The 14,012-nt window shown below is 34.8% G+C and overlaps 1 protein-coding gene across 2 annotated transcripts in view; it reads left to right on the plus strand.

The window, feature by feature from the left end:
* Window positions 1–14,012, plus strand: part of LOC136031771 (serine/threonine-protein kinase RIO3-like) — a 149,093-nt gene that overhangs the window by 875 nt on the left and 134,206 nt on the right. For both annotated transcript variants that reach the window (XM_065711524.1, XM_065711525.1), the window contains exons 2-5: window positions 1,225–1,327; window positions 4,829–5,013; window positions 7,506–7,615; window positions 12,852–13,034. In XM_065711524.1, the coding sequence (XP_065567596.1) occupies window positions 1,225–1,327; window positions 4,829–5,013; window positions 7,506–7,615; window positions 12,852–13,034 (581 nt within the window). The remainder of the gene's footprint in view (window positions 1–1,224; window positions 1,328–4,828; window positions 5,014–7,505; window positions 7,616–12,851; window positions 13,035–14,012) is intronic.

Below are 14,012 nucleotides of genomic sequence, written 5' to 3' on the forward strand. Positions count from 1 at the left end.
TCAGTGCCATTAGGGACATGTCCTTGTTTCTGCACTCTCTAGATGGCTGTAAGTTGGTTCATCAAAGTTGTGTTTCTCTGAGTCAATGGCTATTTGTATTTTGCAATTTAAACTGAGGGTAATGGTCTCCCTTACCCTAGTCTATGAGTCAAGCATGTAAAATGCTCTCTCTAAAATATACCTAGGCCATTTTTTTTGAAAATATTTCATGTTCCAGATTTCACAACTATTTCTGGGATTGAGTTCCAGTCAGCCACTGCTTGGACATGCCAAAAATTGGCCCTTAATACATTCACTTTTACCTGTTTGAATGTTTTTTCTTGGTATCCTCTTGTGGTAGGCCTATTTATTTTTGAAGGGTAAAAATTCTCCTAGAAAGACAGCTCATCATCCTGAGGAGCTGTGATGCTTTGGAAATAGTTTTCTGAGTGTGCCCAAGAAATTGTGGCTACATTTCAACAGTAATGCCAAGATTTCTTTCAGAGTCATCAATTGTCAGCCTGCTTTTTCATTTATTGTTAGTTGGGTCCAGAAGCATTTTTTTCTACCATATCTACCAGACTTAGGTTTTTGATGTATTCAAGTTGATATGTAGGCTTTAGAGGTTCTCAGTTAATGTCTCAATGTCTTGTAGTGTCATTATATCTTGATATGATGCAAACTTCCTATAAAGTTTTGTGTTACTTGCATAGATTTTGGTAGTGCTGATGATATTTCTGTTGATTTTGTTGATGAAGAGTTCAAAGAGGAGAGGACCAATGATACCACCTTGTATCACCCTGCTGATCACTTATGTTTGATTGGAGATGCTTTCACCCTCTCTCTAATTTTGTGTTTGATTTCTGAGGGATGATTCTATCCAGAATAGTATTTGTCTTGGCAAATTGTACTGTTGGAGTTCATCCATTAGTTTTGGATGCAATACACTTTCAAAAGCTTTTTCAACATCAAATAGTACTGTCAGGATAGAGAACATCTTTAGTCCAATATAGATGGAATACTTCTCTTATCCTGTGCCAAAGCTTATTCTATTTGTTCCTAATGAAAATTATAGGGTAGCCACCTAGAAGAGCATTTTTTCAAATTATCTTTTTTGAGCTGGAGAAGGTTTGGCAGAAGAGTTTAGGCCAAGTCAAATTTTATTAATTAAATTAATTCATCATAATTGAGTTTACTGTTGAAATCTTGGAGAATTATTACTATTAATTCACTTGTTTATTTCAGTGAGTACTGAAAAGATGAGCCCATGGGGTAAACCACCTCCACAAACATCATTAAATTTAGAAGAGGTAATGTCAGAGCAACTTGCAAGTCATCTTCAAGAAAGGTATGTTTCTGTATTTATTAGACTTCTATCACAATAATTGAGATTTCCTTCCAATTTTCATGTTTAATATCAGAGGCATCTTGAATATCAGAATGCTCTGGTCTTGTGCTAGAGCAGTGTGCCTTCAATGTATTATAAATCTGAGCTGTGGTCATATCTTTTTTTGATAAAATATATTAAACTGAAACCAAGGTATCAGAGGCAACACTATAGTGTTATAGAAAAGACTGAAAGTCCTCAATGTTTTCCTATTATTTACTTACTTTTTTTTCCTTAGAGACACTTAAAAGGGTGGTTGTATAAACTTCAGAGGGGAATCATTCGATTGTAAACTGGAATTCCTAATGCCCTTTTTAAGATCCAAAAGTGATTGGATAGGCACTAGCCCCCTCTAAATGCCCAATTTCTTCCAAATGTAGTTTTTCGTGTATTGGAAATTGGAAGTTCTAGTGTCCTTTTTAAGAATCAAAAGTGACTAGAGGGTACCTAGCCCCATCATACCCCCTTTTCCCTACATGCTTCTGACCAAATTTTTTGAGATTGTTCTTTTGATCAAAATAGTCCAAAGATCAGACTACAATAACTACATGTTTGACACAATCCCCAAAGACTGTTGACAAGTGTTGTAATTTATGCCCCAGGGGCATATAAGGTTTTTGTAGAAAGGGTGGTTGTATAAACTTTATAGGAGACTCATGTGATTGGAGATTTGAAGTTTTAGTGCCTTTTATAAGAGTCAAAAGTGATTGAATAGGCAACTAGCCCCCTCTCCATGCCCATTTTCTTCCAAACATATCCAATTCTAAAATGGCCTGTTTGTTCAAAGTGGTCAAAAGATCAGATAACAATAACTGTGGAGTCAACAAAACCCCCCTAGGGCCAAGGGCGAGTTGTGAGAGGGGGGGGGGCGCATAAATTTTTCATAGAAGGGATGGTCACATAAACTTGAATAAAATATACAGTTTTTATGGAAGGGAGGGTCATATAAACTTTATAGGAGGCTCATTTGATTGGAAATTGAAAGCTCTAGTTCAGTTTTCAAGAGTCGAAAGTAATTGGAAGGCAACTAGCCCTCCCCCTGCACCCTCTTTTTCCCATATTTATCTGGTCAAAATTTTGAGATAGCCTCTTTGTTCAAAATAGTCCAAAGATCATATATCAATGCCTCCAGGGTTAAAAAAAACCAGGGACAAGGGTTGTAAGTTATGGCTCAGGATATATAGGGTTGTTATGGAAAGGGTGGTGGTCATATAGACTTTGGAGAAGGCTCAATTGATCAGAAATTGAATGTCCTAGTTACCTTCTTAAGAATTGAAAGTCATTAGAGGTTAACCAGCCCCAAATGTATCTAATCAAAATTTAAAAGTACTCTTAAAGTGAAATAACTATAATTCAGGGTCTGACAATTTTGCCACAGCCCTCAACATAAGGGCAGTAACTTATGCAAGTTGCCCATTGTTTATACAGTTTTTGTGAAAGGGGTGGTTGTAATAACTTTGTAGGGGGCTCATTTGATTGGAAATTGAAAGTTCTATTTCCCATTTTAAGAGTCAAAAGTGACCATAGGGCTGCCAGCCCCCTCCCCTTTCCCCAAATTTTTGAGACAGTCCTGGGGGCATATGAGGCTTTTATGAAAGGGGTGGTCATATAAACTTTGTAAGAGGTTCATTTGATTGGAAATTGAAAGTTCTCTGAAAGAAATTGAAAGAGTCTCTCCTCCTAAGAGCCTGGGGCAAGGGCTGCAAGTTGTGCCTAGGGGGCATATAAGACTTTTATGTAGGGGTGGCTTTATAAACTTTGGAGCAGGTTCATTTGATTAGAAATCAAAAGTTCTAGTTCCCCTTTTAAGATTCAAAATTGATTGGAGGAAAATTACATTTTTCTCCAAATGTATCAAATCAAAATTTTGAGAGAGACATTTTGTTCAAAGTAGTCCAAGCATCATGTAACAATGCCTTCAGGGTTGATAGAGCCCCTCCCCCCTCAGAGTCTGGGGCAAGTGCTATAAGTTATGCCTAGGGAGCATATAAGGTTTTTATGAAGGGGTGGCTGTATAAACTTTAAATATTACTTCTTTTTTTAATTAAGGTTGGGTCTCAGTATATCATTATCTCTTACTCCAAAGGTGTTCTAAGTAAACCAATTGAATGTTCATCTTAGAGGAAAAAATGTAAATGTTGGAAAATTCCACTTCTGAAACTTAAGCTTATAGGATACAACACTTTTGTAAACTTTTTTTTTAAATCAATCTTGTTGATCTTTGGGATGCTTTTGGTTTTGCTGGGACTTTTAGTGAAGAAAAGGCCCTGTTTGGCAAATGAGATATTCACTATAAAGAGGTGAATGCTGGTGCTTCAGTAGATATTTTGGATTGGCTCCTGGGTTTACTTCAGACCCTCAGAGACCCAGAATCATGCTCTTGATCTTGTGGAATTACCCAATAAGAGTTGCTGTTGGGCGCATCTTTTGCTAAGAGTTACGTATTAATATACTATAAAGGAGACCCTAGATGTTCAATCATTTTGATTAAAAGCTTCTGTCTGTCGATTGACTCAAGTATGATTGAGCATCTAGGAACCTGTTTGATGCTTGAGTCAAGCATTGATGGTGATTGATACAAAATTTGAATGACTCAATCCTTTTGATCAAAAGCAGTGTGTTAGATTAGCTTTGGGAGAGATGGAAAGGTGGATTTGCCTCCTTATGAACTATATTCAACAGTAAAAAGAAAAAAGTTTTAAATAGAAATTTTGAAACACCCTGGTTTCTTATTAATTTATTACCTCCATTTTTTTTTAAAAGTAAACCTGTTGAATGCTGTCAAAAAGGTTTTCAGTTCAATCTTGTTAATCTCAACCACCCTGGGATGTTTTGATTTTTGCCATTTAACTTTTTGTTAAGAAAATATGTTCTTGGGGAAGGAGTTATTCCTTATTAAAGGGATGAATGCTGATGCTTTAGCTGAGTTTTAGGATATATCCAGTGATGAAATGTTTGCCAAGATGTTGCAGATACAACTAGATGTAGATTATGATAAAGAACTGATATCCTGAGTTTGCTCAAACCTTTGGAACTACAGGGTAATAGCCCCGAACCTATTGATGGTTCTAAGCCTGAGCAGATGGTAGGGGCATGCGCCCCCCCGTTTTTTCTGACACTTGAATTTAAATTGCTTTCATTTTTTGTGTTTACACTCTGGTGGTATATCTTGTCCCATCCCAGATTATGAGGCCTAGAACTTCTACTACCCAAAACCCTAGAAACTACAGGCTAGTTATGATATGTGGCATTACTTTTAACTAACAATAAATGCTAATTTAAGAGCTAAATTTAGCTGTCCAAAGAGAATATTTTAGACCTGTGTTTTAAAGATCCCATTATCCCACTACCTGTTACTCTAGGGATTTTCAAAGCAAACCAGTTGGGGATTTATTAAATATATATTCAAATCCGTGGTGTTAATGTGAACTGTCTTGGGATATTTTAGTTTTTAACTTCTAGTGAAGAAAAGGCTCTCTTTGATGAAGGAGATACTCCATTTGATGAGGTGAGTGATGATCATTTGGCAGAATTTTTGGATACGTCTAGTGACGAAATGCTTGCTAAGATGTTGCAGATACAGCTAGATGTAGAATATGATAAAGAACTGGAACTTCAGCAACTGAAGAAAAATGGAAATTCAAAAGGTAACTTTAATTATCTGGTATTACTAACGAAATTATTATTACTAGTATTTTTTTTTGTATTATGGCAGTTTTTTGTGAATGAATATAAAATTAATGATAATTAATTAAAAAAATTAAGTTTTTCTAACGAAAATAGAGAGATTAGTTGAAACTTGTAACAAACGAATATCGCTGTTTCGTTGTTTATGCAATATATTTTGAAAAACTGTTTCAAGCAAACTTGCTCGTGATAGTTTCCTATATTTGTAAAGTTCTGAAGAACTGGTGCCTCATTGAAAACTAAGCTTTCTTGAGTTATTCAGAGAGTTAAAATACTGCGGTTAAATCTATTGATTTCGTAGCTGTTGAAAGGCTTGAGAGCTTCATAAATTATTATATAATTTTCTGTAGGCCACTTAAGGACTTTATTGTTTCTATTCCTGTTTTGTGGCGTTGGTTTTGTGATTTCAGTAAAGCGAAGATCTATTCGGTAAGAAATTATTGTAAGTCACAAATATCTTAATATTTTGGGGAAAGGAAAGGTCTCGTGTTTAGGTATAGTACCTGTATTGTTTTGAGGAAAGATTTGGCTGAGATAATCACAGTAGCTGTTAAGAGATGGTAGAATTCTTGCATGACACCATTTACTGGTTCTAAAATTTACAGAATTTGGCTTAAAGTTATCTGTAAGACATTTTAGTAAATTCTTATTCGTGAGTGCTGAAATCCTAATGAGGTTCCATATTATTTTATTATTATTACTATTTTTTTGGAACAATAACAAGCTGTTAGATCTCGAATTTGTAAATTTAACAGATTCTCATTGTAAATGACTATAGCAGTCATTTCAGTATGAATTACCTCTAGAAAAGTCACAAAAAAAGTAACCATATCTGGAAAACATCTCTTTAAACTGAATTATGCAGTAATTTATTATTGGTAGGCCCAAGTTTGACAAATTCGAAAAAACCTTTCTAATCATACGAAAAACATTAGGAAACTATGGAGAAACTAGAACAATCATGGGAATACATTCATATGGTTATGTTTATTGTCAGCGAAACAGAGTTACACTAAACTTATAGTCCAGCAGCAAGCTATTTTTCAAGTAGTGATACTTTGAGGACATATCAGGACCTTCATACTAGATTTTCTGTAGATTGAAAAAATTGTGACCTAAATTTTCATTCTTTATGTGTATTTATATGTGACCCCTCTGGAATGATCTCTGAGCCTCTTTTTCCGAGACCTGTACGACGAAAATAAACACATTTAATTAGTTTCTTTGGTGCATAGGTTAAGTTGAATTCAAGTAATGAGGAACAACATAGGTAGAAGCTGCTGGGTATATGATTGGGACAGGGTTGTGACTCTGTCGAACAATGGAGTTGTACTGACTCAGTCATATAAGAAGGTTGAATAAGGCTTGTGTTATTCCGTGTGCATAAATTTTCATATTGTTATGATAATATAATATTATTTATTCTTTCATATAATTTATTTATTATTATTGTTTAATATTAATATTGTTTTTTGTTATATTTTTTTTGTTATTATTGTTATTAATATTATTTATAATTATTTAATACATAATATGGTTTCCTTGTGTATATATTTTTAGACTCAATATTCCTAAAATATAGTAAATTAAAATTTGTTAGGAACTGTAAATCGTGCTGGAATCGGTCATACGCATTGGATGCGGTATAAAAACCGGAACAAATTTTAGCTTGGTTATTTTTAACTTAAAGCTGAGTGATGCAAATTAAATTGTAAACCACATTGGCCTGCCATAACCAAAGATAAATTAAAGAAAAGAAGATTGAGAATCGGGTTTTAAAAGCTATCGAAGATGCTCTACGGAACAGAACGAATATTTCGAATGGACAACAGAGGCGCCATTTGGACCAAATCCTGGGGTGGGCATAAACTCCATCTTGCCCCCCCCCCCCCGACTCACTTCGTGTCGCGTAATCATCTAGGAAACGGGAACTTTACTGAACTCGAGATTTTTATTTTGTATCTTACCTACTTTCAAAGTTTACAATAATTAATAGCAAATAGCGTAATTACCCCAAGAGTCGTCAAGTAATTACGCTTTTTGGTTAATAGGCGTGCAGTAATTTCAAATCAATTGGACTATGTTGGACATAATTGATTATTATGGCCGGCAAAGGGCCCTTTGTGGTGGAAGCTTGGGCCCCCTGGAAAATCTTGGGTGGGCATTTGCCCACCCCTGACCCCCCCCCCCCCAAATGGTGCCTCTGATGGACAACCGCTTCCCTTCTTCAACTCTATTACTGAAAGTTAAGAAAATGTGAACGAATCAGTCCTGATAAGTAAAAAAGTGATAAAAACAAACAAGATGAAAAGCAAACAGAAAAAAAATAAGTAAAACCAAAACTGCAGTTGTGAAAATACCTAAAAACCTAACTGTATATATTTACATAACAATCTTGGGAATCCATTTATATGGTTTTGTCAACAGTATCATCCTTTTTTTTTATCAACAGTATCAGTTTCCTACGAAAAATATAAAATGTCTCCTGGATGGCTTTCCTACAGCTCAAGTGACGAGGAACCAAGCATTGATGAGAAAAAGAGAGATTGGGACACATTTGAGGTACATTTATAGCCATGTTTAGAGTTATTTTTTTTAAATTTAATGTATCCTTTAACTCAATTAAATAAAAAAACAAGTTTTTTTGAATGAAAGTAAGGAGCGACATTTAAACTTAAAACGAATAGAAATTACTCCGTATATAAAAGGGCCTTTTCCTCCTCAACGCCCCGTTCTTTACGAAAAAGTTTGACTCTTTCTCTTAACTCTAATTTTTAAAACAATAAAAAACTTTAGCGTAAAGAGCGGGGCGTTGAGGAGGAAAAGCCCCTTTCATATACGGAGTAATTTCTGTTCGTTTTAAGTTTTAGTGTCGCTCCTTACTTTCATTTAAAAAAAAAAAACTTGTTTTTTTATTTAATTTTTGGACGTTATTGAATTAATACATGTTTTGATCTTGGCTCTTGGCACATAAATAATAAAAACGAAATTTGCATATTAATTTTTTTTTGGCTAAATGGCTTTCTCATAGTTTTAATAGGAAGATTTAGAGGAAAAAAGGAGCGAGGGAGGAAGCCTAGTTTCCCTCCAATTTTTTGATTACTTAAAAAGGCAACTAGAACTTTTAATTTTTTACGAACTTTTTTATTAGTAAAAAGTATACGTAACTTGCGAATTAACTTTCGTAACGAACTTCTATATTCGTATGTTTTATTGCGTATCTGAGGGGGTTTACCCCTTGTCGATACCTCACTCTTTACACTAAAGCTTAAATTTTGTCTCAATTCCTTAAGAATGACCCCTGGATCACAAAGGCCGTAGAATAAACAGTTGAAATTACTAAACATACTTTAGCGTAAAGAGCGAGGTATTCGGAGGAGGTAAACCCCTCATATGCGTAATAATTTTTGCTTGTTTTAAGTTTTAATGCTGCTCCTCACTTTCAGTAGAAAAAACTTTTCATATTTATTTTTTCGTTGCTTTTTTTTAAAATAATGCTAGAAAATCCTGTGCCCCCTTCATTGAAAGTCTCTTCCCCCAGGAGAAGTTCCTCCATGGAAAGATCCTCCCACGTAACCCCCTCAATTCTCCCTCCCAAACCAAAAATATCCTCTTGAAAACGTCTGTACACTTCCCAGTAACCATTACTATATGTAAAAAACAGGTCAAAGTTTGTAACTTGCAGCCCCTCCCACGGGGACTATGGGGGAGTAAGTCGTCCCCAAAGACATAGTTATTAGGTTTTTTGACTATGGTGAATAAATGGCTATCTCAGAATTTTGATTCGGTGACTTTGGGGAAAAAATGAGCGTGGGAGGGGGCCTAGGTGCCCTCCTATTTGTTTGGTCACTTAAAAAGAGCACTAGAACTTCTAATTTCCGTTAAAATGAGCCCTCTCGTGACATTCTAGGACCACTGGGTTGATACGATCACCCCTGGAACAAAAAAAATGCAAAATTCCACATTTTTGTAGATAGGAGCTTGAAACTTCTACAATAAGGTTCTCTGATACGCAGAATCTGATGGTTTGATTTTCGTTAAGATTGTATGCCTTTTAGGGCGTGTTTCCCCCTATCTACTAAAATGAGGCAAATTTTCTTAGGCTCGTAACTTTTGATGGGTAAGACTAATCTTGATGAAACTTATATATTTAAAATCAGCATTAAAATTCGATGTTTTTGATTTAACTATTAGTGCCAAAATTCCATTTTTTAGAGTTTCTTTATTAGGTCGCTTCTTACTATATTTCATTACCACGAACTCTTTGATATATATGCTATGCCTAAATTATGCATGTTTGATTTTATTATAAGGGTTTTATTTAATTTTAACATTACAGAATCCTGAACATGAAGGGGGATTAAAATTGTCGGGAGTAAGGGGGACTAATGCTAAAAATACATGATTTTAAGGTTGTTATTCATATTTGTATAATTTCCGACATTCTTTGTAAAATTCCTTCAGGAAGGGGTTAGAGGAATATGATACGTATTGATTTACTTACCAAAAGAGCTATCATAAAAATAATTGCCGAACTAAGGGGAGACAAACTGAAAATGATAAACCGTGTTGTTTTTTAGTTCTAATATCATTAAGGGAGAACAACTATCCACGATTCTATGCAATACTAAAAAAAAGACCTTGAAAAAGTATTAAACTTAAAGATGGGGACCATGAAACGCATGTTTCAAAGATTGTGTTGACTATTCGTTTTTAACTTCAGTTTCTTTGCTTCAGCAGGAAAAAATAACATTACATAAGTGTTTAGTTGTGCAAATCGCTGGTATTTTTAACCTTAATTCAAAGTAACTATATCATTATCTTTTATAAATTGAAAAAGCCTACTCAGCTCCTCCCTCTTTACCTTAAATTATAATCTGAGCGATTCCATGTTCTTCTCTGAAGTGAAAGTCAGGATAATTTCTAATCATCTTCACGTCCGTCTTCTTCCATTCTTTTTCAATAATTGAATAATTTATTAGACCAAATTGCCTTTCCATTCAAAAATTAAACAAATGAAAATGTAGAAAAACAGGTGTAATATTCTAAATAAGACAGTGAACAAAATAGGAATAAATAAAGAAACTTTTAAGGATAAAAATAAGGTCAGAATATATGGCTTCAAAATTCTGGACCTTGGCAAAAGTTCGAAAACTTTGTCAAGAGTTTGTTTAAATGACTGGACATTTCCTCTTGTCTTTCTATCCACTCTGGTTTCTGCTTTTTCTTTCTTCGCATAACAAGGATATTAGTTGCACTTACGGCGAATCATGAAAGGCTAAAGGAACGATTGATTCCAGCATGGGTCCGAACCTGTTATATGTTTACCCCTTGCAAGGAAACACAGGTATGTTGTAAGTCGGGTAGGGGGTTCTGTATAATTTTTCACAAAAACTCCTATTCAAAAATTGACATTCAAATCCCTGTACACTGGAATGTCTTTTTCTTTAAAGACTTCCTGTGAAGCGAGTGCTCATGGAATGGTATCCCTGCTAAATCCTGGTATGACACGGTTGTATGAGTTCCTTTCTGGTGATGATGAAGCCGTTTTGGTGCCGTACTTTCACTTGCTTGATTTGTTGTCAGATCGCTGAAATGTCTAATCCTCCCTCGAGGGGGAGGGGGAGGGCAGGGATTTTTCTCTGGGTCTGTTGTTCAGAGAAGTGCTGTTAGAAAGCCAAATATTTATATATCTGCAGATTTGAATCCCATTTTTTAATGTAGGGAGAACAGTTTTTTTTTTGTATGAGAAGCCCTAACTGGTGAAGACTTTGAGTAAAAAAAAAGAAGCAAAAGAGCAGTAAGAAGCAGTAAGTAGGATATTTCAGTCAGTGAATCAGGAAATCAGGAATACTAAAAAAAAATCTAAACTTTCGGGAAGGAGATAGGTCAAGTCGTCTTCTGTGCTAAAAAAAATTAAAAGAAAAACTAGACTTACGAAGTGGCCAAGCAGTAGATCATTGGAAAATTAAAAAAAGGTAAGAACGACATAAGTGAACGCTATCCAGTGTTGTCTTAGTATGTATTTGTTAGCAAGCAGTTTGTCGCTCTTTCCTTGATTTTTGCTTTGATTGCCTGAATTCCATTTGTTAAGACCCTGAAAAATATAGTTCTGATTGCTGTTCTCAATTCATTGTGCTAAACGACGCTTTTATAGGCTCGATAAAATCCTGCAAAATTGCATCGGAGTAAATGTCTAAAGTGTTCGCCATTTATGATTCAGGATTTTTATTTGATTTTAATGTTTTGTTAAGCAATTGGTTTTTACTTAATTTAAACGTTGTTCACCTTTTTCCGTTTAAATTTTTGTCTCTTGTTTCCTCTTCTATTTTTTTTTCCTTTATTGTACTTATCCTCCCCTATCGTTTGATTTTCGGTCGTTTCCCGTTTCTCAAATATTTAATGCGAATTCGTCAAGTTTTGTCAAGGACAGTTTTTTCTTTCCATTAAATCTAACTCGTATGCAAGTGCGCTAATAGTTCGTTAGTTCTCATTCTACTGTTTTTCCCTTATACTCGTATTTATAATAGTTGATACGAAGAAATCACTTAGCAACGTGACAAGACTTGCTCTGTATAAATTAAGTTCGATTTATCAGAAATATATCTCGAAACAGTGTTCATACAAACGCAAAACGTAAGTGATTTTAGATCTGTTTCCCAAATGATTCAGGGGAAATGTAGCCCTACCTGATCTTCCTACTCGATAAAAAAGAATTTTTGAGATTTACAAGAGCATATCTTTGCCTGCCTATATGGACCTATAGGATTAAACTATTATGATTAAGGGGCCTTATCCTGGTAGCAATTATGTTATTGAAATTGGTATGAAGCCGAAATCCCCCTCTCATTGGTGTAGCAACTTCTGGAGGATTCAGAGCCACTCTTAAATTGCTGTTGGGGGGACTTTAAAGACAAGCTCATTGATGGTCTAAAGACAAGCTTTAAGTGGTCTGAAGAATACAGACACAGTTACTTTAGAAATCCTTATATCTTACTAAATTCAAGATAAGTCCCTGCTTATCGTGTGTCCCCCCTTCCCTCATTCTTATGTTTTTGTTGCTTATTGTAGGTGAGCATCAGTTTTACCAAGTGGTCAACTGTTCAGATGTTTATTAAATCAATAAGGATTTTAGTTACTACGTAAATGGTGGAATCCTGGTTTTTAAGCAAAACTGAATATTGTATTTAAGCTGAAGAAAGAGCAAAATCGACTGTTGCCTCTTTGTGATAGCTAAAAAAAGTGTTGATCTGTGACTAAACACGATTCATGCTTAGACACTCCAGAGTCCAATCCCGAAACGCTCGCAGCGGAGGAGGGGCACTGAGCCCTACTGTAAACAAATTTAAAAATGACACAAACAGTCACTTTAGCGAACATGTATCTTAATAGATTCAACACCACCCCCTCTTATGATTTTGCCTTTTTTCCTCCAGTCTCAAATTCTAAAGATGCTTGTTTTACGCGACATCAGTTTTTGCTACGTTGTCAACTGGTGATATGTTGAAAAAATCGATCAGGATCTTAGTTTTTGATAAATACCTTTAAACAGGTTCTGAGACCACGCTGGGACTTTTTGGAGATCTTGCCTAAATATCTGCTTCGATTTCTTATTCTCTGGTTGAAAACTATCCTCCTTGCTGTATTGTCCGTTTTTTTTGTCATTGTTCATTTTATCACATATTTTTTTTTACAGTTTTTGTCAAATAATTAATTTCATTGTTTAGTAAATTGGTTTTTGGCAAATTTTGATAAACTCATTTATCATAATATATCAAAGACCATTATTTCCTTTTAGACAGAAAAGAAGCAGAATCAGCAGCTACCTCGTTGTGGCTATGCTAAAAAGGGTGAAGCTGTCGTGACTAAACATGATTCAGCAATCTCTGCTCGAAAAAATGTATGTAAGATGATGGAGTTCCCTCCAGGCATTGAAACAGGAGATGCAGGCGATGGATATGACGTCAAACTTTCTAATAAGGTGAGTTGAATCTTAAGTAGAAAACTTCTGGAGACCACAGTAAAATGTTTGAAAGAGGCTACTGTAGAAAAATAAACTATAAACACTATTATCAACCGTAATATTATAACTATAATATTAATTATATTTATATATACATTAATTATAACTATAACGTTGAGAACTAATATTGTAATCGACAAATGTACCTTTCCAATGTGTTAAACGGATGTTGAACTTTCTGATGAAAAAAAAAGAAAAACAACGTTAAAATTTTAAATAAGTTTAGCCAAATCATAGGTTCTAACCTCAACCCTTAGCCCTTCGAAGGCTGCTGAACTTCGATAAAGGTTTTTAAGTTTTCGTTTATTTTCAAGTTTTGTGAATTTCATAAATTCTAGCATGAAAATATATGTTAGCATGGTCCAGTTTGCCCCCCTCAAAAATTTCATCTATAGGAAGATTACCAACCCCCCCGGCAAAACTTCCCTCCGACAGTTTCCACCTGTAAAATTCTCCCCAAACGCAAAATTGAGCAGCTAAAGGGAAATATAGACAAATAAAAAGCATTAAGAATAGAAATAATTCTGGAGTATCTTACCGGTATTCTAAAATACATGTAGAATTTATTATTTAGAAGGAAACATTTCGTGGTAGCTAACTATAACTAAAGAGTGATTCGGGCCAATAGTAACTTACACACTTTGGCAACATAGAAAGGAACTTTGACAACATTTAAGTCAAACGGATCGGTTTTTTGGGCTGATTCCAAGTATATAAAATGCATTACCTTTAATGTTACACATCAAACGTGACGAGCCTGAGAAAATTTACCTGGTCTTCGATAAATGAGGAAAACACCCCCAAAAAGTCAATGACCAATGAAAATCATGCCATTAGATTTAACACATTAGAAAACACTAATTTGGAGGTTCAAAGCTCGTATTTGCAAAATGTGGAATTTTTCATTTAAAAAAAGATGCTGATATGTGTTTGATA

This window comes from Artemia franciscana, chromosome 10 (assembly GCF_032884065.1).
Source record: "Artemia franciscana chromosome 10, ASM3288406v1, whole genome shotgun sequence".
In the NCBI taxonomy this organism is placed as follows: domain Eukaryota; kingdom Metazoa; phylum Arthropoda; class Branchiopoda; order Anostraca; family Artemiidae; genus Artemia; species Artemia franciscana.